This window comes from Miniopterus natalensis, chromosome 5 (genome assembly GCF_054644295.1).
Source record: "Miniopterus natalensis isolate mMinNat1 chromosome 5, mMinNat1.hap1, whole genome shotgun sequence".
Lineage (NCBI taxonomy): Eukaryota > Metazoa > Chordata > Mammalia > Chiroptera > Miniopteridae > Miniopterus > Miniopterus natalensis.
Genome location: NC_142085.1, coordinates 77,442,583 through 77,467,523, shown reverse-complemented (window position 1 = coordinate 77,467,523; position 24,941 = coordinate 77,442,583). Strand labels below are relative to the sequence as shown.

The 24,941-nt window shown below is 38.2% G+C and overlaps 1 protein-coding gene across 1 annotated transcript in view; it reads left to right on the top strand.

The window, feature by feature from the left end:
- The window catches only part of NMBR (neuromedin B receptor), a 36,967-nt gene extending 16,999 nt beyond the window's left edge, over positions 1-19,968 (top strand). Inside the window, exons 2-3 of the mRNA XM_087817190.1 lie at positions 15,227-15,575; positions 17,976-19,968. Of these exons, the coding sequence (XP_087673316.1) occupies positions 15,227-15,575; positions 17,976-18,377 (751 nt within the window). The 3' untranslated portion in view covers positions 18,378-19,968. The remainder of the gene's footprint in view (positions 1-15,226; positions 15,576-17,975) is intronic.
- The last annotated feature ends 4,973 nt before the right edge of the window (positions 19,969-24,941 follow it).

The window sequence follows — 24,941 nt, the reverse complement described above, 5'->3', positions numbered from 1 at the left end:
TTAGGAGCTACTAACTCACAAGAAATTATAATCCTGTTTATCTTTGAGAGATACCTAGCAGATTATTTAGGCCAAAGATTTCAAGTTGTAAAATTTCTTTTGAATTTTGACTCCATTATTCATTCAGAGTGAAAATCAGATGTATTGTCAGTTCTGATTTTTTATTTCATTAATTGCTGCTCTAATCTTTATTATTTCCTTCCATCTGTTTGGTTGATTAATTTTAGGCTTTTCTTCTTTTTTATTGCTCTAAGATAAAAGGCTAGGATATTGAATTGAGGTTTTTCTTCTTGTTAAATATAAGTGTTTAGAGCTATAAATTTCTCTCTAAGCACTGCATCCCTGTAAGTTTGGTATGCTGCAACTTATTTTCATTTCAAAATACTTTCTAATTTCTCTTGCAATTTCTTCTTTGACACATTGGTTATCAAGGAGTATGTTTAATTTCCATATATTTGTGAATCCCCCCAATTTCTCTGCTATTGCTTTTGAATTTTATTTCATTGTGGTCAGAAACATACTTTGTATGTGATTTCGATGAATTTATATTTATTAAATGTTGTTATATGATCTAGCCTAGAGAACGTTTCAATTATACTTGAGAAGAATATTTATTTTGCAGTTGTTGAGTAAATTGTTCTATAGATGTCTATTATGCCTAATTAGTTGATAGTGTTATGTCTTCTAGTTCCCTGTTGCCCTTTTGTGTAGTGTTCTATCCATTAATGAGAGTGAGGTGTTAAAGACTCCAACTGTTATTGTTGAATTGTCTATTTCTCCATTAAGTTCTGTCAGTTATTTGCTTCATGTATTTTGGTACTTGGTTGTTACATGCATATGTGTCTATAATTGTTAAACTGCCTTGATGGATTGACCCTTTTATCATCATAAAATGTCTTTTATTATCTCTAATAAACTTTTGTTTTAAAACTTTTGTTTTTGAATTGAATTGTTTAATCCATTCACATTGTATATTATTACTGATATAGTAGTAGAGTTTTGTGTGACTTTAGTGTATGTCTCAAATCTTTTTTGTTCTTATGTTCCTCATTTATTACTTTCTTTTGTATTAAGTAAATGTTTTCCAGTTTAACATTTTAATTTTTTTATAATTTTTGTTTTTTTAGTATCAGAGTAATGCCAGCCTCATAGAATGAGTTGGGAAATATCCCCTCTTCTTCCATTTTATAGAAGAGTTTGTTTAAAATCAAATCATTTCATCAAATTTTCTTGCTCTGATTTATTTTCTTGTAGCATTTGTTTTGTTTTTTTCTTTGCGTACTTCTATAATCTTTGTTTTAAATTGGCATTACTTCTTTCATAAATATTTGGCAGAATGCATCAGTGATGTCATCTAGGCCTAGAATTTTCTTTGTGGGAAAGTTTTCAAATTTTTAATAGCCTGTTTACTGAGATTATTCAGGTTATTAATTTCTTTTTATGTTGGCTTGGGTAATTTGTTTCTTTCCAAAGGAATTTGTTCATTTCTTCTCAATTGTTGAATTCTTGTCATAGAATTATTCATTATATTGTATATATTTTAAAAATATCTATAGAATATATTGACTTCATATCTTTCATTACTGGTATTTCTCATTTGTGTTTCTCTATTCTGATGTCTGGCTAGAGGCATATCAATTTTATTGATCTCAAGCTTTTGCTTTAATTGATTTTTCTACTGTTCTTATGTTTTCTATTTCATTGAATTGGCTTTTATCTTATATCCTTTCTTCTGCTTACTTTGGGTTTATTGCTTTTGTTCTAGATTTTTAAGATATAAGCTAAAGTCATTGATTCTGCTCTATTATAGGCATTTAGTACCATAAATTTCCCTCTAATCACTCCTTATCCTTTACATAGATTGTGCTTTTGTTTTCATTACGTTCCAATTTACCTTTTAATTTATTCTTTGAATAAGTCATTTAGAAATGTTTTATTTATTTTACATCGATTTGAGGATTTTCCAAGTAACCTTTTATAATTGAGTTCTAATTTAATGCCTTTGCTGTTATTTAACATACTTTTAAGTTTTGAATTCTTGTATATTTATTGAGACTTTTTCTTATGGCCCAGAATGTTTTATCATTGAAATTCTCTGTAGGCAGTAGAAAAGAATGCACATACTTCTGATGTTTAGAGACATAGTTTATAAATGCTAATTAGTTCAAGTGGGCTGATAGTATTGCTATCAACCTACATAGCTTAATTATCCCAGTTAGTCTGTCCCAGTCAGCATTCAAGTCCTATGATACCACTTCACATATAGATAAGAACCTTACAAGAGTATACTTGCATGTCCCTTCTCCCTTACTTTGTTTTATTAATATCATGTTTTATTTCTATGTATGTTATAATTTACACAATATATATTACTCTTACTTACTCAATTATCTTTTAAAGGGATTTAAATCATAAGAAATTAGTTTATATATTTACCATTTGCATGCTTTTTTTCATATTTGCAGATAAAGATGGAATCATTTTACTTATATCTGAAGAACTTCTTTTGGCCTTTTAGTATGAGTGTGCTGGTGATAACTTTTTGAGCTTTTGTATGTGTGAAAAGTTATGTATCTAAACTTTATTTTGTAAAGTTAGCTGTTTGTTTTTTTGTATAAAATTTTAAGTGACATTTTCTTTTCTTTTTGTATTTTTAACATACTGCTCCACTGCCTTTTGGCTTGCATTGCTTCCAGTTAAGTGTCTCTTGTCATTGTTTTATTTGTGTCTCTAAGTGTGTTTGCTTGTTTATTATTTTATTTATATTACTGGCTGATATTAATATTTTTTCTTTGTCATTGTGATTTGATTATGATGTTCCTTGGTACAATTTTTTTATCCATAGGTGTGTTTTTTTAAAATATATTTTTATTGATTTCAGAGAGAGGAAAGGAGAGGGAGAGAGAGAGATAGAAACTTCAATGATGAGAGAGTCATTGATCAGCTGCCTCCTGCATGCCCCCGACTGGGGATCGAGCCCGCAACCCGGGCATGTGCCCCCACCAGAAATCGAACCCCCATCACCTGGATCCTAGGTTGACGCTCAACCACTGAGCCACGTCCATCCAGTCTCAGCCATAGGTGTGTATTTTTTTTTAAAAAAAAGCTCAAGTAAGACTTCTTTTGACAGTAAAATATAAAGCAGATAATCCTATCAAGTAGTTTTTATAAACATAGATATCTAAATAAAATGAAGCACCTTATTAGATAAATGTAATTTTTATCATATTTATTTTTAATTTTTTGAGCAATTTTAAAAGTTTTAGGTTCACCCCCCCCCCAAAAAAAAAAAAAAAGCAAAAAGTACATAGATTCCTATATACCCTCTTTCTTCACACATGTATAACCTCCCCCATTATAAATATCCTGCAGAGTGGAACATTTGTTCTAATTAATGGACCTACGTTGACACTGTATCATCACCCAAAGTCCATAATTTGCATTAGAGTTTACCCTTGGTGTTATACATTCTATGGATTTTGACAAATGTGTAATGACCTGTATCCACCATTGTGATTCCCGACAGAGTAGCTCCACTGCCCTGAAAGTCTTCTGGGAGCTTCCTCTTCTCTGCATCCTTCCAAGGGTAACCCCTGCAACTGTTGCTCCCTTTACTCTCTCCAGAGTTGTGCTTCTTCCACAATGTCATACAGTTGGCATCATATAGTAGGTAACCTTTTAAGATTGGCTTCTTTCACTTAGTAATATGCGTTTATGTTCCCTACATGTCTTTTCATGGTTTGTTTGCTCATGCAAGGTGTTGTCCTTCAAAAATGTATACACACTTTGAATAATTATTAATTCCAATGGGTTAAATTTGAAAAGAAAGACACATCAATTGAGCTATCAGCTGTAAAGTGTGTATACATTTTTGGGGGATACCCTATATTTTAAATCTGAGTAATATTCCATTGTCTGTATATATCACAGTGTATACATTTGCCCACTAAAGGACATCTTGGTTACTTTCACATTTTGACAATTATGAATTAAGCTACTATAAATACCCATGTGCAGTGCAGGATTATGTGTGAAGTAAGTTTTTAAATTTTGAAATACATACCTATTTGAATACATACCAAGGAGCACAATTATTGGATTATGTGGTAAGAGTACGTTAAGTTTTGTAAGAAAGTTCCAAACTGTCTCCCAAAGTGGGTGTACCATTTGGTATTCACACCAGCAATAAATGTGAGTCTCTGTTGTTTCACATCCTTAACAGCATTTGGTGTCATCACTGTTTTGGATTTGGGTCATTCTAATAGGTGTGTAGTAGTGTCTCATGGTTCTTTTTTAAAAAAAAAATTTTGAATTTTTTGGGGTGACATTGATTAATAAAATTATATAGGTTTCAGGTATACTATTCTATAATACATCATCCGTATATTGTATTGTGTGTTGACCACCCCAAGTCAAGTCTCCTTCCATCACCACTTATCCACCCTTTACCCTCCGCTATCTCCCCCCTCCCCTTTCTCCTTTGACAATCACCCTTCTGCTGTCTGTGTTCATGAGCCTTTGTTGTTTTTCTTTGCTGAATCCCATCCCCCTTCTCATTCAGCCCTCAGTCCCCTCCCCTCTGACAGCTGTCAATCTGTTCTCTGTATCCATGAGTCTGTCTCCACTTGAAATAAGCCCATCCTTTATAGACAATTAATATTTGACAAAAGAGGCAAAAACATACAATTTGGTTAAAGATAGTCTATTCAATAAATGGTGTGGAAAAATTGGACAGATACATGCAGAAAAATGAAACTAGACCACCTCCTTACACCATACACAAGAATAAACTCAAAATGGATTAAATACTTAAATGTTAGACTTGAAATTATAAAAATCCTAGAAGAAAACATAAGCAGTAAAATATTGGACATTTATCGTAGCAATATTTTTTTCTGATATGTCTTCTTGGGCAAGGGAAACAAAAGGAAAAAATAAACAAAGGGGACTGCATCATTGTTTTAATTTGCAATTCCCTAATGGCATATGACATTGAGCAGCTTTTCATGTGCTTATTTGCAATCTTTACATGTTCCTTGGTAAGGTGTCGGTACAGATAGATCTTTTGCGTATCTTTAAATTGCTTTACTTGTTTTCATACTGTTGAGTTTTCACTGATCTGAATAAAATATTCTCCCAGTCTGTGATGTATCTTCTTATTCTCTTGACAATATCTTTGGCAAAGCAGAAGTATTTAATTTTGATAGCTCATTAAGTCAAGCTTATCAATCCTTTCTTTCACGGATTGTGCCCTTGGTGTTGTGCAGTCACGCAGCACCTAACAAATGGGCTACATTCTGGGAAGTGCGTTGTTAGGTGGTTTTGTTGTGTGAACATCACAGAGTGCACTTACACAAATCTAGGTGGCATAGCATCCATTTTCAGAATAGGGAGGCTTTCATATCTCCCGAACATTTGTTCTGTCAAGTAATTTTCCTCCACAATCAGCTTATCTAGAGTTTCTAAAAACTCTTCAGTTGTCTTCACATCAGCACTCACAGACTCACTACTCACTTTCACATTATATAATAAATAATGATTCTTGAGTTGCTGAAACTACCCAGAGCTAGCAGTAAGTTCAGCATTGTAGTCAGGCCCAGGCTTTTCTTTTACCATCGCCCCCCCACCCCCGTAAACAAACAAACACCTTTTTGCTTTGGTCGTGATTGCCACGGGGCTGTGAGGGATGTGTTTCTGTGTCTGGTCTTCAACCCAGGTCCTTAATAACGTTTTCTCCAAGTTTGATTTAGGACCCTTTCTGAACTTTGTTAGTCTCGTTGCCTTCAGTGAAGCAGATCCTTTAACAGCTTCCATCCCTTTGTTCTTGGTCTTCAAGTTAATACGGTGGAATGGGACATGCCTGACTGCTGAGCAATAACCATCACTAATTTTCCAACTTCCTAGTCCTTAATCACTTTTAATTTCATTTCCAGGTCAATCACTTGATGTGACTTCTTACTGAAAACATTAGCAATAGATTGTGCATGCTTAGAGACCATGATAAACTAAACAACAGGAGACTAAACTGAACACAAGAGAAAATGATACAGTTTATACTAGGCTCTGATGGTGTCAATTAGGAAGTTATTTTGTTCTTAAGGACATCCTATTTAAAATAGCATCATATATATGTATATATGTATATATATATATACATATATATATATACACACACACATATATATATGGGGGAGAGTGAGAGTATTCTTAGGGCTGGCATTACTAAGTCATAGGCATACATATGTTTAGCCTTAAAAGATATTGTCAAGCAAGTCTCCAAAAGTTGAAATTTGCTTTGAAAAATTGTCAATTTCTGCTAAAGTTGGACATAATCATTGTAGCCTAGCAAATCCACACCTGGGATGTAAATGTGCACCGGAATACGGCGACAAGAACATTTATAAAAACAGCTTTAAATTATCTAAAACTATAAATCCAAATGTCAATTACCTTAAATGGGGTAAATAAACAGTGGTAAATTTATAATGGAAAACTATACAGCAGTGAAAAATTCTACATAAAAAGCATGGGTGGATCTCATGAATGCAGTGTTGAGTGAAAGAAGCTGCGCACAAGATTACATACTGTATAACGCCATTTAAGTTACGCTCAAGAGCGACCAACTAACCTTGGATGATAAAAGGCATAGCCAACGCTGGTTACCTTAGGGAGAGTGGTTAGCCTGTGGGTTCTGAACGGTGGTTAGTTCGAGCTCTGTGCTTAAGGATTGTGCATTTTATAGGCTTCAATACAATAGAAGTTTAAAAATAATATGCCAGCTGTAGGAAGTGAGAAACGTGGGTCAAGGAAGAGAAGTGGGGAGGGAATTCCATTCATTCCCTTCATCCTGTGTCGCTGGTTTTCCTTCCTAAATTCAGTGTCACAGCGACAGGCGCTGCCAGCCTCCAACTCCTCAGAGGCTCACAAACTTCTGGCGTGTGGCTCCTGCGCGGAGGCGGCCACGGCGGCTGGGCGCAGGGACACGGCGTGAGGGGGCGAGCTCTCAGTCCCCTCCAACCCGCGCGACACGGCAAACTGCAAACACAATGCAAAGCCCCGGGCTGAGCCGAGTTCCGCCGCCTCGGGCTAGGTAGCGGGCTTCAGCCGCGGGTCGCTGGACAGCGACAGGGTGACTTCGTCCACTCTCCAAGGCAGGGGCAGGTACTTTGATTAACCCGAGGGGTAGGTCTGGTTCACCAAGGAGCCTTTCTCATCTAGGAAAGAGCGAGAACAGCCCCGTGGAGACTGCAGCAAAGACGCCAACTGCTTTGCATTTTTTTTTTTAATTCGGAGCCAGCGGGAGCCGGTGCGCCCCATCCAGAAGCGAGGCACGGAGCGCGTGGACCGACCCCTCCCCGGCCGGCCCCTCCGGCGCGCAGCGCCACGCGTTCCCCGCACGCCCTAAACTTGCCGCGGAGCCCGCTTCTCAGGGCACCTGGCGCGACAGCCCCGCGCGGCCCCGGGAGGGGACCATGCCCGCCGAGTCCCGGCGCAGCCTCCCCGCGGCCGCGGGCGGGAATCTCAGCGGCTCGCCCGCCGCCCCGCAGGCCGTCAGCGCCGAGCTGGCGATCCGCTGCGTGGTCCCGGCCCTCTACCTGCTCCTCATCAGCGTGGGCCTGCTGGGCAACGTTCTGCTGCTGCGGATCTTCGCCACCGCCAGCGCCCTGCGGAGCGCCCCCAGCATCTTCATCTCCAACCTGGCCGCGGGGGACGTGCTGCTGCTGCTCACCTGCGTCCCCGTGGACGCCTCGCGCTACTTCTTTGACGAGTGGGTGTTCGGGGAGGTGGGCTGCAAACTGATCCCGGTCATCCAGCTCACCTCCGTGGGGGTGTCGGTGTTCACGCTCACCGCCCTCAGCGCCGACAGGTAAGGGCGCAGGTAGCGCTGGGCTGGCCGGGCGGTGGGGAGCGCCCGAGCGCACCTGGGGAGCTGGGGGGGGGGGGGGGGCAAGGCTGCGAGGAGAGGGGGCGAGGCATCTGGGGACGAGAGGGGAAGGTGAAGCCTACTGACACGTGAAGCTTGGAAAAACAGACGAGGATCATCACTTTGAAAATAATGAAAACTGCATTAGTTTGAAAGTAGCTTTAAAATCGCACAGCCTAGTCTTCGTCTTCCCTGCCACCCACTTTGGGATCTTTATTCCACTTCCTAGAAAAGCTGTAGGAGACGTGGGCTACAGTGTAACTGTCTTGCATAAGCCTTCTCTGTGTGCTTAAAACCTTAGGTGTACAGTTTGCTTATTTAGAAGCTTTACAACCTGATAGGTAAGAATGTCTGTTTCAATATTTAGGGAAATGTTTGATTTCTGACTTTTTTCCAAGTAAGGAGAAACATCATTTACGCTTAACAACTAAATTCTGTTATTTATTTGAAGCAAAACCAGCCAGAATAGTAACTGTTCTGACAGATGACTTGACACATTTGTTTTTGTTTTAATGCCTCAAGTCAAGTGATATATTGTTTGTTTTTTGACAAACAGGTAGGTACCAGATATTTGTATCTTGAAACAGTGTTGTAAAAATACACCTTGGATATCAAATCTGCTTTTCGCATATGCTAAGGGGTGGGAAGTGCCCATTCCTCTACCTTGCAGATCAGTTAGTCCAACTGTACCATTTTCCAGGTAAGGATATTGAGGCTCGAGGAATGTAAGTTCCCTGGCAGAGCTGGGAGGAGAATCCAGGCCTGCTGACCCTGGGCCCAGTGCCAGTGCTTCAGGCTCTCTATAAACGTGCCTTTGGGCATTTAAACAGCAGGGATGACTGGATGGGAGTGGGGGCAAAATTGGGCATGTCCAAATTTAGAGTGATGTTCAATGGGCATCCTTGCCTGGAGCTGTAGTCTAATTCCCCTGGGGATGAGGTGTTTACTCAGGCTATTTAGATAAACTATTTGTGATTGAAGTGGTGTCCGCTCTCCCCCTCTTTAACTTACATATTAGGCTATTAATGAAAACAAAATCCACCTAATGTCCTGGTATTTGCAATAATACCCTTACATCACGTTGGGATTAAGAGTTAGTCTTCATTAAAGGGAGAAAATATTCAGTGGAAATTTGAGAGCTGTTGTCTTTTCAAACCGAATATTTTTGACATAATTATAGTTATCACTATAGTAGTTAAAATCACTATCATTATGCTTTCATTTCTAAAGGTAATATTAGTAACATGAGCCAGGCCTTGAATTTATTTCACACCACTTTTCTCTCTTGTCACGAAGACACCCAGGTAAATCGGCCCTGACAAAGGTCAGGGAAAGTGCCATTCCTCACGTATTTACTGACTTTTGGTTGGTTATGTGCATCAGGTACTTTGTAAAATAAAGCATGGAGGCTTTCACAAAAATGATAAAGAAAGGTGGGCTGCCTCTTCTGCTTGGTCCAGAGGCTGCTCTTGCCTATCAGTGTGTATCTGGAAATATAAATTGAGCAGCTGAAATCACGGGTGATGAAATCACACAATACACTCTAATAGCCACGTAAGTGGCTCGGAAACGGTTTGTTGTATGTCGTACACACTGCTGTCCTTCATCCAGGGCCCAGTAATCTAAGGGTTCACTTGCACTTGATCTCCTCGTACTTCATCTCACCAAGTGTTTTAATTTCTAGTGGATGTGGAAGCAAGAATAAGACTAACTGCACACAGCCCTGTGCTAAGATTTTCGGGAGTTCATTGTTCTCACACTGCTACGAAGCAGGCACTATCATCATTACCCCTTTAAAGGAAAGGAGGGCTGGAGACTAAGCAACATTTTCTGATCTCGCAGTGGAGCCAGCATTTGAACCCAGCTCCAGGCCTGCAGTCTTCACCATGAGCCACATTACTACTTTCCCAGGTGTAAGAAATTACTGATTTTTTTCTATTTAATGGCAGACTAAAAAATTACATTTAAAAGGGCACCAAGAGTAAGAAAAAAATAATTGCAAAGGCTTATTCATTAGATTCAATAGAATGAAAAAAGGTCATAAATGTAACTGCCAAATAAAAACACACACCTTGAATTCAAAATTAAGTAGTAGTTGTAGCAATAGGAACACTAAAGATAAGCTGTTGTTAGAGTTTTAAAACAAATAAATTCAATTGCTTGTTAAACCAAACTGAATATTCTTTCTTCATGAGATGAGCTAAATAGAGGTAGAGAGTTTAGAAAGAGATCACAGTAATGTAGAAAAGAATAATTAGATTTTGGAAAGTGTGTCCCAGTGTGAAGTGGAATGTTAATTACATATCATTGATGACAGCATCACCAAGTAGCAGAGGTTGAAATAAAAAATACGATATTTATGAAGCTACCTCGAGGCCCAAGTCACCTTGTTTGATATGGGTGGTACGGCTAACACTGGGTGGCGGTTGTGATTATTAACCTTTGACTTTCCAAATTCTTCTGAGGCATTTCAGTCGATCCACCTCAGGAAAGATCACCTGTGCTCACTGGGGATGTGCCTCAGAGGCATTTCCTAACCAGAATGGGAGGGGAGACGGCACATAAACCGAAATGGTGGTAGTGGCCCTATCGGTTCACTTTTGACTTTTATGTTGATGAATTTTTTTGTTACTATGTTAAGAAAATGTAATCTTTTGCTTGATCGCATTAAATAGTGGATTAAAAGTTTTTGCATAGCGTGTGTTGTATCATTTCTACCAGTTTTGCGTGCGCGCACACACACACACACACACACACACGCACACACATCCACCCCCCACTGTTGGGACTTGTGCCGTGATGCTGGGCAGGTGGAGCCCCATAAGCCACACTTTGCTTACGGTTGGCATTATAGACATCTTCTTCTCTATCTATTACAGTAGCTGCATTCCAGACTTAGGATATTATTTCTTGGACCCTTGAAGACCTTTTGGCCTCTAAAATCCCATAATAAAAATGCAGGTAACTTTTAAGAATGAGTTCTCTTTTTTTCTTCACAGCAAAAATTCCCACAGATTCCTAGTGCTAAGCTATAAACTTTATCATTTTGTGTATTTACAGATGCAAAACTGGATATCAATGCCTTATTCTGTTTTTTTTATATGTGTTAACTAAAATGCATTTATAAATTCTATAAAACAGTAAAAGTGAAATTACTATTAATTTAATGTATCATGTATGTTGTTTTTCTGATGCTATAGAGCCAATGTTGGGTTGAATGCAAACATAATATTGCATCTAATCAGACTAAAGAGCTAGTGTATTAATAATTTCAGGCTTTTGTTTGCTAGTTAGGATGAACATATTTAATTCCATACCTGAGCTAGTGCTCTTAGATATGAACCTTGAATCATTAACATTACTTGCATGTTAGAGCAACGCAAAGAGATTTTATTTACTATAATTATCTGTTAAACTGTTGAAACACATCAAATATGGGCCCTGGGTCTCACACAGTCTAGTCCTTGGGCAGGTTTTTCTCAGTCCTTGTGCAGTGGTGAAAGGCAGTGCCATTCTCTGTTTGCTGGCTTCTCACCAAAGCTCTGGACAGAAGCTCAGGTACTGACTTTTCCTTTCTTCTTTGGTCCGTAGCCTGAGCAATAGCTGAGATGCGCTCTCTGAGTGAGCTTCTAAACTCTAGAGGGGTTCGGGCTGGCCATACAGACCCAAGAGAGTGGTTCACACTCACCCTACAGGTAACCCATGTTTCCAGAGTCATGACATTTATTTTCAACTCCTCCCAAAAGAATTTAAGGCATCTAAAAGATAGATACAAATAACATATGTGGGGAATGAAAAAGAGGAAAACCATGTATAGGGAAATAAAAGGTAAAAATAGAAAGTGACCCATACTTGCACACAGTGTGAGCCCTACAGTACTTTTGTCTGAGAGCTTTCTAGCTGCCAATTCAGAAGGACAATTTGTTTTGCATAACAAGTGCTTACTTGCTGTCTTTACATAACCACAGAAACAGGATGAATTGTAATCTGCACTTAATTTATTAGTTAATTTGAATTTATATAGTTTTTTGTTAAATAAAGGTTTTTATATCTGACTCCAATAATCAGATATATTTGATTCATCAGTCTCCAATACTTCCAGCTTATTTCTTGTTCCCTTCTAATTCACACATTAAATTAGTGCTTTATAATCCTCACAATATTCACACTATTGCCATAATTTATATATTACTTTATAGATTTTGAAGGTTTCCACCTTGATCAGAAACCTTTGGGACGCACCATATAAATAGAGAATGCACCAGGCTGGGGCTTACGGCATCTGAGCGCTAGTTCTGCATCTGCTATGCCCAAATGTTCAAGTTGGAGAAAATGATAAAACAGTACAAAAGACATGCCCACAAATCAGTATTTTCTTTATTTGCAAAATAAAAAAATAATGTCTTCAACCGTAGAGCTGAGGGTCCTAAGATGGGATCCTATTACCTCTTCTCTGAGTATTGAGCAAACAGTGACCCAAAGAGAGCAGGGAACCCAGGTAATTGATGAGGCAACTAGGTGCTCAGTCCAGGGCCCCGTCTGCTGCCTGTGGCACTATCCCATGTCACCACAGCGCAGACAATTCTCCCATTTAGTCATTTATGCCGGTTCTACTTGCACACTTCTCAGTGGCACAAAAGGACCCTCTTAGATGTCCCTCTCCTCTTTTGCCTGCAGTGATGTATTTGACATCTGTTCCGGCTGAGCCATGAGGTCAGACAGTCAAGTTCAACATTTTCCTTGTTAGTTGTCACCTGAAGTACAACTCCTACTGGTGTGTTTCAAAACCCAAAATAACTTACCTTGGCCCTTTCAACTGCAGATTGCCCAGGAAGATTCACTGATTTCCAAGGTCTTGTGTAGGTTTTAGATAACGTGGCACGTAACTGGTAGATTGCTTTCAGCTTTTCGGAGAACCTCACTCACATCCCAAATACACTGGCAACCTGGTATTTCCAAAGTTCATTTGCTTGTTTTCTGTACAAAAGGACACGTGTCTTCATTAAACATCCTTTTATTTGTTACCGGTGGTTGTTCTGTTTCCTTATACTCATTTGTTTCCATATGACCAAAACTATTTTCATTTTCAGGCTCCAAAGTGGTGATCAAGCTTAATTTTGCTTGCTTCAAACTTAATGAGCTATCTTAACTTATTGTTTTAATTATCGATATAAAATATTAAGTGTTATTAGGTCCATACTCTACTCCTTGTAAACACTACTGATATATTGAGGTTCTTGGCAGCATCTTGTATTTCCAGTCACTCCTAGGTCTTCATGGGGAGCAGAAATAAACACAAAACCTTTATTTCTCCCTAGCACTTCCCTTCATTCCTTTGAGTTTTAATTTTTTCATATACAGATTTTCATTAAGAATATTTTTTAACTTCCAATACAGACCTTCTTTTTTACATTTATCATTTATGAAAATTGTGGGGGGATTTTGAAAAACTACATTTTATTAATTGTGGTTTAATTCAAATTTTTAATTTTTGAAAAGGAACTACATCTTAAGAGAGAACCAAACATTTAACATCTCATTAGGAACCAGTTTAGATTATGAAAGCACAATCTAGAAATGATTATAGACAGTTACACAGATTCTATGAAAATGCAGCTTTTAGAGATGACTTAAAAGAACATGAAACATTATTTGCTGATACTGTTGAGACTTAGCTTCTCTACTGTCAACATGATCATTAAATTAAGAAAGCATAATTACAGATATAAGTTAAGTCTCTGCAGTGAAAAAATACCATTGGCTTTAAAAAGACAGGAGATCAACTGTCTAAAACTGGATAGAGTAGGTAAAGAATTAATGCTTCAGTTGCATTCTCTGCAATGTGCTACAGTTTAAACCACAGAATCTGTAGTTATAACATGTGAGTGTATTTGGAGTTGTACGCTATTGGCTCTGTAATCATTCAAACATCATGTAATTCCTTAGTCTAGGTAAGCTTTCTGTAAAATGGGCACACTAATCAGTTTTGCAGCACAGGATTATTTTCTCAAGTGAAATAATGTGAAAGCATTTTTAAACTGGATTGCTGTGTAACTACTACTATATCATCTATGTGTCAAGATGAAAAATGACTCACTAATTCAAATGAGTATTTATTCACATATGCAGTTAATTATCAGAAAATAGGCATTGAAGTGGAGAGGAAAATGAGACTTTTATACAATTAATGATGATAATCTCTTGAGACCTATAGCCTCTCCTCAACCTCTTTATTCATAGACCGGCTAGTTCCAACCTGTTGTCTTCGTCAACATAAGTTGTGATCATTCCCCTCCTTATGAAACGTTTGTGTAATTTAAGGCGTACATTGTAATGAGTTAGGAATAAAGTGATTTTTTTCCGGTCAAGAACAACTAGAATATTGACCCCTCTGTAATGAGAAAGGTATTTCTCATCCTTTCCAAAGTGACATCCACACACTACATTATTTTCAATAAGGTTATTCATAGCTTTAGCCATTCTATTATATGGTGATGCATTGATATTTTTAAGTGACAAATTTAGTAAATTCGTTCAGAGTAAGTTTCGCTGCTCTGTGATATCCATACTCTTAACTCATGATACGGCGTATTGTAGAGGCCAGGCCGCGGGCTCGCTGGGTTCCTGACGCTCTCCAGGGTGCTGCACCGGCCCCTGCGCCGCAGGGAGATGGAAGGACGCTCGCTGCCCCACTCAGTCTTCTCAAAAGGCGGTTTCTAAACCTGGTTTATATTCAGAACTACTTGAAAATCTGATAAAATGCAGAATCTCTCTTTTTACATCCTAGAGACTCGTGCTCGTGAGCCTAGGACGGAATCTAATACTCTCTTTTTTCAGTTCTCTAGGTGGTTCTGACGGCTGGTCCAGCCTGGGCATCGGCAGACTGGGCCTCTCCCTCTCTCACTTCCACGGTCACGACAACCTAACAGCCAACAGCTACCACCCCGCTCTACCAACTCTATTCTTAATGAAGCATCTCCTTTTTGCTCAGGCCATATTTCTTTGTTCAGTAAAGGTTTATCAAGAACCTACTGTGGGGCAGGCATTGAGTTTTGCATTACAGGTAGAGCAGAGAGAAGACACAGGCTCTGGTTTCAAGATTTTTCTCTCTACTTTTGGAGTATTTGATGCAAGGGCCTAGACTTCTTTTTGAAATTCTTTCTCTCTCTCTTGCTTCCACAATACACTTCTCTCCTTCTGCTTGTCAGATAGTCCCTCCCCCCCCTCCCTCCCTCCCTTCTTCCCTCCTCTTTCATGCCCCCCCTCCTTTCTTTCATAATTTGAGGCATATTGTCTTCCCAGGTACAGAGCCATCGTGAACCCCATGGACATCCAGGCGTCGGGGGCGGCGCTGTGGACCTGCGCGAAGGCCGTGGGCATCTGGGCGGTGTCGGTGCTGTTGGCTGTTCCAGAAGCCGTGTTTTCCGAAGTGGTGCAAATCGATAGCTTGGATAACAGTAGCTTCACGGCGTGCGTACCCTACCCTCAGACTGACGAGTTACACCCCAAGATTCACTCGGTGCTCATCTTCTTGGTGTATTTCCTCATACCCCTTGCTATTATTAGCGTTTATTATTATCATATTGCAAAGACCTTAATTAGAAGTGCACATAATCTTCCAGCAGAATACAATGAACATACCAAAAAGCAGGTAAGCTTGGTGTGTGTGCGTGTGCGTGTGCGTGTATTAGGGGTGCCCTGGTTAGCTGCAGTACTGCTATTTTGTGATCAATTTTATGGGCTCTCAATTCCAGGAATGATTAGAACTGAGTCAGAGGGCACTGACTGGGACATGCATTGGCCTGAACTAGAAGGGGCACCGGGGGTCTCTAATGTGTGGCTATGTCATAGCTCTGTAAAGTCCCCCGAAGTCCTACTTCTTTGCCCTCTGGGCCTACAACCATTAAAATTTAATGTTTTGAAACAAACTTTTTTACATGCAAATATTTATGCAAATAATCACATAATAAACCAGAAAATTTTCGCAGTTTAAGTATAAACTTAATTATTGTCTCTTCTCCCATTAGTCCTCTAAGGATGACAGGAAGTCTGGGAGAAGAGTCATCAGGGAGGGGCTGTAGGATGCTGCCGGGTCTGGGTTAGGTTTGGTAGGAGGCCCAATGGGAGGCTCTGGGCACCGGGCAGCAAACGTGGGAGTGATCGAAGGTAGGCTGGTGCTGAAGTCCTACTTGGTCTAACTCAACTTTATAGATTTTCCTGTAAAGATGGTATACTAATTTAAAAGTTGCAACATGCAGCTTACATACTTTCTTCCTTAAAGAAAATGCAGCACTAATTTAAGGAAAAAGTATGTTAATCCATGAAGAGATGGAAACACTGTACTTATGGGACAAAGTTTCAAGTTGCACATTTTTGCACTCCTAGCAAGGAACTTCTTTCAAAGGGTACAGGGAGGCTATAGGTGACTGTTCCCTAATTTGAATGAAGACAAGTTTAACTGCTGATCATTAAAATTTGCTAGATTGTAGCTGGAGGCACCAGCTGGGGTTTTGGGCCCTTTAGCAACAGCAGAATCTCATAAAGGCTTCTTGCTTGGAAGGTAACTTCTGTTTACTGATGAGCATCAACTTCCGAGAACCATGTCTGCTTCAAAGTCTCAAAAAAAATCAACCAATCATTAAAGTAATTGTTAGATAAATTAATATATTTATTACCTAAATATCTGACATCATTGAAGGAAAAATGTCCAGGTTATGTGCTTTTTACTTTTTATATAATCCTTTAAGTCAGAGCCTTGAGATCTGATTTTTCTCTCCGTTTGGGTATTTGAGTTTTTGATCAGGTTTCTAAAGTTGGGTTCCTCTTACCCTCCCCACCATCATTTTTTTCTGATGGCCTTAGCTCTGCCTTGTTTTTATAAATTTCCCTACTGAGACTTAAACAAGCTCAGGCTGGGTAATTGTGCCTGGCATTTGTTGAGAGGTACTCTCAATGCCAGCAGCATTTGAAGGCCCAGGTATAGACCGCCACGAAATCCTTGCGCCCACGCTCCCCTGCTTAGCCTTGCGGGCCGCCTGACTTCTGCCACAGGGAAACATCTGGGGCGCCCCGTCGTGCCTTCTAAACTGGGCTCCTTTTCACGTCCCCTTTCTTTGCTGTCACCACTCACCACTACTCGCCAGTATTAGACCTCTTTGATTCCTAAACATTCCCAGTCTCCTCTGGCATATTCTAGTTGACTACCATTAGTTTTAGCTCAGAAAGTATATCGCTTACTAACAATATCTTTTGATAATTTTTTTTTTCACATTCATGTTGCCTTATTTAAATACTTAAATCAGGCAAATATCAGCTAAACTTGGACTCTAGATATTAGAAAATGATTTTTAGATTAAAAAAGATCAATGTCCAATATTTGAACTGTCTGTCATATTCCTGAAGACCTGCCTATAAAATAATAGACCCAGTATGTAAATTTTATGAAAATAAGGAAAACTGTATTTTTATTTTTAAAGGTAAGCAACACAGTAATGCTTATAGGATTAATTATTTCAGGTGCTTTTGATTTATGTGAGTCTGGAATTTAAATCTTAAAACCTGGCTTTTTGTGTGCAATAAAGGTTAAAAAAAGTTATACCTTACTTTAATAGATGTATTTTTCCTATTAAAATACTCTAATTTTTAAAAAAATTAAGGTTGAATATATTCTGTGATTCATCAATTCAATGGATTTAATACCACCAGAAAAGACTGGTAATTAAAGTGAGCACAATAACCTTAAGCTAAAGGAAAATATTTAAAAATAAGAGACTTTTTAAGATCACAGTTTTCACAAAGAGACATAGCCATTTCTTAATAATTTATCATCTAGTCTTGTATAAACTGTCACATATTATGAATGGAAATAGTGTAGTGACCATAATAGTCTTCATCAAATTGTTAAAATCATCAAGTTGTTGAGGCAAATAAATGGTTTTTACATTTTTGGAGGCATTTGCATGCTATCAGAAGCTCACCCATATTGTATTACGATGTTTCGGATGTGGCTGGCTCCATTTTCATTTTAACCAACGGGCCTTGTGTTTTGCAGATGGAAACTCGGAAACGCCTGGCTAAAATTGTGCTGGTCTTTGTGGGCTGCTTTGCCTTCTGTTGGTTTCCAAATCACATCCTCTACCTGTATAGGTCTTTCAACTATAACAAGATTGATCCGTCTCTGGGCCACATGATTGTCACCTTAGTCGCCCGGATTCTTAGCTTTTGCAATTCTTGCGTCAACCCATTTGCTCTTTATTTACTCAGTGAAAGCTTCAGGAGGCACTTCAACAGCCAGCTCTGCTGTGGGAGGAAGTCCTATCCGGAGAGATCCACCAGCTACTTGGTCAGCTCTTCTGCAGTGCGTATGACGTCTCTGAAAAGCAATGCTAAGAACCTGGTGACCAATTCTGTTTTGCTAAATGGGCACAGCATGAGGCAGAAAATGGCACTGTAATTTTGGCCATTCAGCTTACTACCTGGAAATAACTTACTTTTTATTTCTATTGAGCAGGGAAAAACTAAGCAATTTTGTCTTTCTGAATATTTTTGAGTGATTTCATTAGACAATTTCATGATGGACTTAGAAAAAGGCAAGACAAACATAGCTGGCATTTTTCTCTGAACAGAACCTTAAGTTACATAAATACATTAAAAGTGATTCAAAACCCAATTCTGCATGTATATAAATCAGCATTGCTTCAGGATTTAAGCTGTTGCTAGAGCCAATGCCAGTGTTATCTTAATTTTGTTTTAACTTGAGGCAGGAAATCAATTCCGGTATTGACTCAATGATTCAATGAGTGTGATATTCCAACTCTTAATATTTGAAATACAAGTAATATTTTCCTGGTGAAATTTATTCATACCTTGTGCATGTATATAGCTCCTTTGTTTGAATAAAATAATAGAAAATTCAAAGGTGGAGTTTAACCAAAAGCAAATATTTATTGTGATTCTTTGTGTGATAAACCGTAATTTCCAGTAATAACATATTGTAACTTCTAGGTTCAAGGGCATTTATATTATAAACAGTAAAATAGGTGTCATCTGAATATGGTGTATATTGTGAATGTAAAATAGGTATCATCTGTTCCAAATTGTAAAACTGTGAATCAGACATTGGCATGGCCTTTTTTGGATATGTTGCTAAATCCCTGGATGTTTGGATGATTATAGCTATAATCAGATTTGTGTGATTCTGGTGAGTTCGACTATCTACTCACCTTCTCTTGGAGCCATGGTTTGGTTCAGGTCAGGGCCCGGGCCCGGGTTTCGGGCTCTGTCCCCAGGGGGGGGGCGTGCAGGAGGCAGTGATCAATGGCTCTCTCTTATCATTGATGTTTCTATCTCTCTCTCTCCCTTCCTCTCTCTGAAATCTATAAAAGAAACAAACACACGAAAAAAATTAGATAATGCGTGTTAAATACTCATTCGGTGCCTGGCACATTAGTAAGTTTCCAGTAAAAGTAGCTTTTATCACCATGTTTTAAAGTTATTTTTCCTCATGTAGCAACATAGCAGTAAAATTTATTAAACATTTACTATGTGCCAGATCCTGTATCATATCCTCTTGTCAGCTCACAAGGCAGGCATTATCCTGATTTCCATTCTGTCAATGAGGAAACTCTGGGTAATAAGCACACAACGTAAGGATGGAGGAGCCTGTTGTTGAACTCTTGTCTCTCTGACTTTAAATTTATATATTGTATCTATAATCAATACTTCCAGGAACCTGGAATTTACATAATTCGTTGGAAGACAGAGATAAGCATGCCAACATTTTCCTCTCTGGAGCGTAGAGGTTACCCGATGATAAAGACAAAAGGAATGGTTCTCTGAGTTTACTTTTATTATTCCTAGGGTAAGAATAATAACCTGAATTTTGGGTCAGCCATGTGAACATTTTGATAACCATAATATCTGGCCCAAATGTGTTTTTCCATTTTGTGCATGGGCGATGGGGGGAAGAATAATAAAAATTAATAAAACATTTTTATATCAATGCAAATATTTTATTTGACTATTTGTGTGTTAGAACATGTCTTAAATTTTTATGTGGTTCTATATAGCTATAAAATAGTTAATGGATTTTGAACAAGTATAATTTTTCCATTTACCACTATTTTATTACTGGCTTCATTGCACACTTAGGAAATATTTCTATTAAGCTTCTGACAAATGAAATGTTTCAACCATCAGGCTTCTCTTAAAATAGAACAAGCATGTGCATTTCAACTTCAAATAAATTAACATGTGTGCATATTTGCTTTACACTTTTTCAAAACAAGGGGGCAAACTGTGAGTAAATATGGTCAGTTTGGGTGCAGAAAAGCCATTTTTAAAAGTTATTACAGAATAAAAATAAGAGTGCTAAAGAAAGTCTGGTTTAACCGCATTTTTAATGATTATTGGAGGAAACGTTAAATATATACTGTGGTTACAGCATTTTATACCAATTATTTTCTGAATTATTTTACAAAGTTGTTCCAAGAGCTCAATTTTTTTCCATATATTGTGTTTGAAGTAATGTGCAGCAAAATTTAACCAAGACTTCATTTCTAGGAGCTAATTCTCCTCTTGGGCAATAAACATAATAATTATTCTACATAATAGAAAAATAATATAATTTTAACCCACTTAGGGACTTAAAAAGTATTTTACAAAATGTTGAATGGTACTTAATGTAACTATTTGAAATGGGAAACCTGTAATCATTCGAGGTATTTTGGCAGTGTAAATAATCAAGTCTGAAAATCAAACACTTGACTGTTCATATTATTTGCCTAAGCTGCAAAAATTTAATCAAGAAACCTGAGCCTATGCTTAAAACTTCTAATTTTCTGATGACTATGAGGAATGGATCTTTTGCCCTGAGCATGTGGTATTCTGCTATGTTCTTCAAGGCAAACAGTGTCAGCCCTCGGCAGTGTGACCCATCTTTCACCATCTGCACATGTTCATTTAGGCGCCAGTCTAATAGCAAAAGAGTACATGAAGATGGTCCTGTCAGAGCGCAGAGATGCGAGAAAAGGAAAGCCCACAGGCCACTTTAATGTGACCCTGCTGTCGCCGTTGGACTTGTATCATCCTCAATTCCTGGTTTCCCATGGAGGAAGCGTTTGGTTAAACAACTACATGGTGCCTTGCAGATACTTAATGCGATTCAATGGGAAATTAGATTTAGTGTACGCTCCTAACTTACTGTGAAAATGCAAATCTATTCACGTAACAAGTTACTAAGAGGAATGTTATTTCCGCTTATGGGTTTGATCTAAGAAATCTCTGGGCATCAGCAAGGACCATACAGAGTGTATGCTGGATTTCAGGTGCGCCTGACCTGCCTGCGCTAGTTTTGCATTTCAGCTTAAGCTCTAACAAGCTGTCTAGAGTATTTAAAAATTAGAACTGGTTTCTCCTCTCCAGGCAGTTTTCCAAGAAGCATATTAATGGAGTGTATCACTGTTGGGGAAAAATGTTCTGGCCTATCTCACTGCACAGGATAGCCGGATACATTTCCTTAGGAAAATTTATTATTAGTGAATGAAATAAAAAATAGGAAATTAAGATAGATGTTTGGACACTTTGGATGTTTTTTAGTTCTTTATTTTAGATTGACCTCAGCTTTAGAATACCATATTGGCTTCCTTTGAATTAATAAAATCAGGGTGGAGAAGATACAAATTTGAAGACAAAATTCACAAAGTTCTGGAATCAAGTTCTACAGTCTCCTTAGAACACTATTTTGGTGTCAGAGAACTTTCTATTTAAATTATCTCATCATGATATGCTTTCCTTTACACTATCATTTCCTTAAATCATTCAAAATCTAAATATCACTATATGTATAATTTTAGGTTAAGATAATTATATAATTTTTAACTTAAAACTAAAATCCTGCTCAATACTTGTGAGGGTAAACTTTCCACATGCGACTGTAGACACAAGAGTCAGGAAGGGAAGTTGGTGTCAGACTGTGCACAGTTTGAGAGACACAGTTTACCACGAGGATTCTGTGTTGCAAGTTAAGGGCAGTTGCTGACATTGAGCATGTTTTAATCAGAGCTGTTCCTTCAGATGACTAATCTGAAAGTAGCCTGGATAGTTTGCAGAGGGGAGAAATGGTTAGGACACAAGTGGGAGATCATTTTCAGAGTGGTGCTGATAAACACTGGGGAGCCTGGACTAGGATCTTGGAAGTGGGAATAGGAAGAAGATGGTGAGTGCCAAAAATAATTTCAAGATAAATGGACCCCACGGGGTATTCAATAGGCATATTGAGTCGTACTAGGTACTTATTCTTGACTTTAATAATTGCCTGTGTATAAGACTTCTGACGGGTACAATTAGCCTTATTATAGAGGGAACCTGTGAAGTAGAAAATTTCTTAATCTTGGAAGAGAGCAAGGGCACCCAGACTGAGACTCAACGTTCAGAGAAAGAAACTTGAAGTCCACACAATGCAGAAAAATCCACGAGCATGACCAAGTGCACAGAAATGTCTGTAGCCTGGCTGAGTAAGCTAACCAGATGAAGTTAGAAATGGATCAGAGTTGGGGATTCGTGCCGGAACAGCACTGATTGTGGAGACAAAACCAAGGGCTAACTATAATATTTCAACTCTTCTCACAGGGGTATGACCTGGGGTAAGTGCTTTAAAGTCCTACTTGGGTCTTTTTGAGCCAGTTTTACCTGAGGCAAGGGCAGTGATGTTGTTCAAACAAAATCAGTAACATCTCACTACTACCGTTGCACATTAGAATGTCCCATAGTTACCGCAATTAATCTATTATTGATGAGCACACTCTAGCTCACATTTGGACAGACTACAAATAATCTTTCAATTGTTTCGTGGAACCGATTTTACTTTGTGAGCCTGAAATTCCACAACTGCACTGGGTTGAATCATGGAGAAATATATATATTTTTAGGAAAGGTACATCAATAATAGAATAAGTAATTCATTTAGTCAAGTAATTATTTGTTGTGCCTAATATTGTAAAGAACAGATATGGCAACAATAAACTATTCGGATAGAACTAATATCTGCCTTATATGTTTAAATTTTAATTTACTGTCATGTCTGTAATAATGGAAATTTAGTGTTGAAATATATATATATACACACATATATACTAATTAAACTTATACTTACTCTCTTTAATCTTTGATTTGGCTGGCATCTTAATATTTTGGACTGATTATTACTTGCTACACACACCAGTATTTAGTTGTAATGACTCTATGAACTTTGCATACATTTTAATCAGCCCTTGTTCCCTGTTGCAGTGCAGTTCAATTCTATTAAATAATTTAATTTGCCATTAAATTCACCTCTCTGTGGTGTTGTTTATTAAATATGGTGCTTTGGAGAAAATCCATATTACTAAACGTTCACTGGTGACATGAATTATCTCCCGAAGATGGTGTTGTGATTCAGCGCCATAAGTTATTTGGACAGCTCTTACGGTAACTCTGTTTTACTCCATAACGCCTCATAACTCACTGCTGTCAGCTGCAAAGGGTGGGAGGAAGTCTCCAGATCCAAATGCCCTCTTCCATTAGTCGTCCTTGCATTCTTTCTTTGGACAGAAAAACTCTGTCTTAGTAACCACTGGTAGAATTTCCCTTTGAACCTCATGGCTCATGTGCTTTAAGTTTTTTAAAATCTAAAGCAATTAAATAACTTTTCGAAAGAAGTGGGAAGATTCTGATCCTTCATTCTCCGGTGTATCCATCTTTCAACTTTCTGGAACAAATATTTGCATGAAGACACCCTCACTTCTTCATGTTCACTTTGGGACAAAAGGCTTATTTGCAACTTGATGAGGTCACCCAAGAACTGCCTGTGTGCCACCTCATTTCGCTGTGCTAGAAATAGCAGGAAGAAATATGAGGGTAGGGAAACTTACTGTTAAGATGCAGAACTGATACAATTATCTGTCATTTCCGACAAATGCCAGAAGATGGCAGTCCTATTTGTTCGGGACATTATGAATTTTGCAAGACCCACGAGTCCTCTTTGGTTTCAACATGACCATAGCTCATGAAGAAACCCAGAAATTAGTTTTTGTTACTATAGAAACCAAGTGGAATGTCTGATTTTTTTTTTTTTTTTTAAGAAACAGTCTCAAAAATCAGGTAAAAATAACATAGTACAGTACTAGAAAAAAAAAGTGTCAGGGAAAACAAAACTTAATTATTTTTACCCCATACAGCAGCATTATGACACCCTTGGGCTTTTTTAGAGAGATAGTTTCTTTTCTATTTTGTTTTTTTAAACAGAAATATGTTCAAATTGGCCTTGAAAGTCTATTCCTTTAAAACAAATTAACTGAATTTGTATTGTTGTAAGTACAATAAATATATGAGTAGGAAGCTGAAATGATTTGTTCCACTACAAGAAATAGACTAGGATACTTTTCATGCTTTTTAGTTGAGTATAACAGATCTCAGTAAAGAAATAATCTAAAACAGTGCTAAATTTAGAAAACAAAATTGTCCTGTTTCTCCCTCCTCCTCAAGATATTAATAATTCAGATAATTTTGCAATTGCTTTCATTGAAATTACTATGTGACCTACAAGGTGCAATGATCATTTTTGACTACTCTAATTAACACATTTAATATTAGGACACTCAAGATCTCTCCCTGTATTTGGAATTTGCTGGGGCTTATGTCTTATTTTTACAATTAAATTTCACATGGAATCTACTAACAAGTGATCATAAGCAATACACATAAACACTGCATCTGAAAAAGTGCCTTTCTTCTATATCTTGGGAGTAAACAATCCCATGATCATATCACATCAATCATGACAATTGTTACAACTGTCACGTCACCCGTGGATCGTGACGATTCAGGAGGAAGAGAAGCTCTATGGGATAATCAGGAGGGATTAGTGCAGCCAGCTGTGTCACTGTTACACTCTCAAGGACTCCCAGCCCCTAAACTCTCCCTTCGCCTCGCCCGGGAGGCATAACCCTCCCCTAAATGTCCTGACCCTAGTCTATCATGA